This window comes from Phytophthora parasitica (genome assembly GCF_000247585.1).
Source record: "Phytophthora parasitica INRA-310 unplaced genomic scaffold supercont2.336, whole genome shotgun sequence".
In the NCBI taxonomy this organism is placed as follows: Eukaryota; Oomycota; class Peronosporomycetes; order Peronosporales; family Peronosporaceae; genus Phytophthora; species Phytophthora nicotianae.
In genome coordinates this window covers 1-797 of record NW_008649322.1, presented here as the reverse complement: position 1 = coordinate 797, position 797 = coordinate 1, and the positions used below count along the sequence as shown (strand labels likewise).

General features: G+C 48.6%; 1 protein-coding gene across 1 annotated transcript; it reads left to right on the top strand.

Annotated features, from left to right (window-relative positions):
* Positions 1-450: 450 nt before the first annotated feature.
* PPTG_24890 (hypothetical protein) lies at positions 451-726 on the top strand (the record flags this gene model as incomplete). The annotated part of the gene is made up of 1 exon (XM_008918848.1): positions 451-726. One exon carries the CDS (start codon positions 451-453, stop codon positions 724-726), a length of 276 nt encoding a protein of 91 aa, XP_008917096.1.
* Between the last annotated feature and the right edge of the window lie 71 nt (positions 727-797).

Sequence of the window (797 nt, the reverse complement as noted above, 5' to 3'; positions counted from 1 at the left end):
TTTTAATGATTTTGATTGGTGTAAACCTGCGGTTCGGGGGGTTTGCATAGACCTGTGCGGTTGGAATGTTGTGATTATAACTCCATACAAATGAATGAGAAGATGCTCACTGTGCGTACACTTTTTTTTTGGCTAATGACGGCTTGGAATGCATGGTACAAAGCATTTGAGGGGCCTCAGTGAGGCTGCCCACCGAGAACCGAGGTCGAAACGACCGAGAATTGATTACGGTAGTTTATTGCGCAAACCGTCCACTGGCAAGATTATATACTCCGAGCTATAACTCTGAAATGTGTAACCATTCCTGACCGATCGATGCGCGAGGGCCAGGCATAAATGAATGTTTCCTACACTAGATGTCGCAAGCGAGATTTAAGGGCTGAGTCAAAAGTAAACGTGGCATTTAGATTATAAGATATATAGAAAGAAACGGCAAACCTTTCTGGGCATATGGTGCCGAAGCTGACTAAGGTGCATTTGGACGAGAGTTACTGCAACGTTAACCACGACGCCGGTGCTACATGGATTGTGAAGGGCTCGCCTCGTTACTCAGCAAGAGGAATAGGCAAGCGCTATTGCGTCGCCGGAGAGGGTGCTGTGTTTTCGCGTCGCGGCCTACTTCATGCTGAATGGGTGTCAGTGCTGTTCCGAGCATGGGAGTCGCACCTGAAAGCTACGGAAGGCAGGGGCTACCATGGGAACAACGGAGAACTCGTTAAAATCTGATTTGCAGAGCTCTGTTAAGTGCTTCGAGCAACGTATGGACCGTGTAGGACCCACATGGATGGCAGGGATCG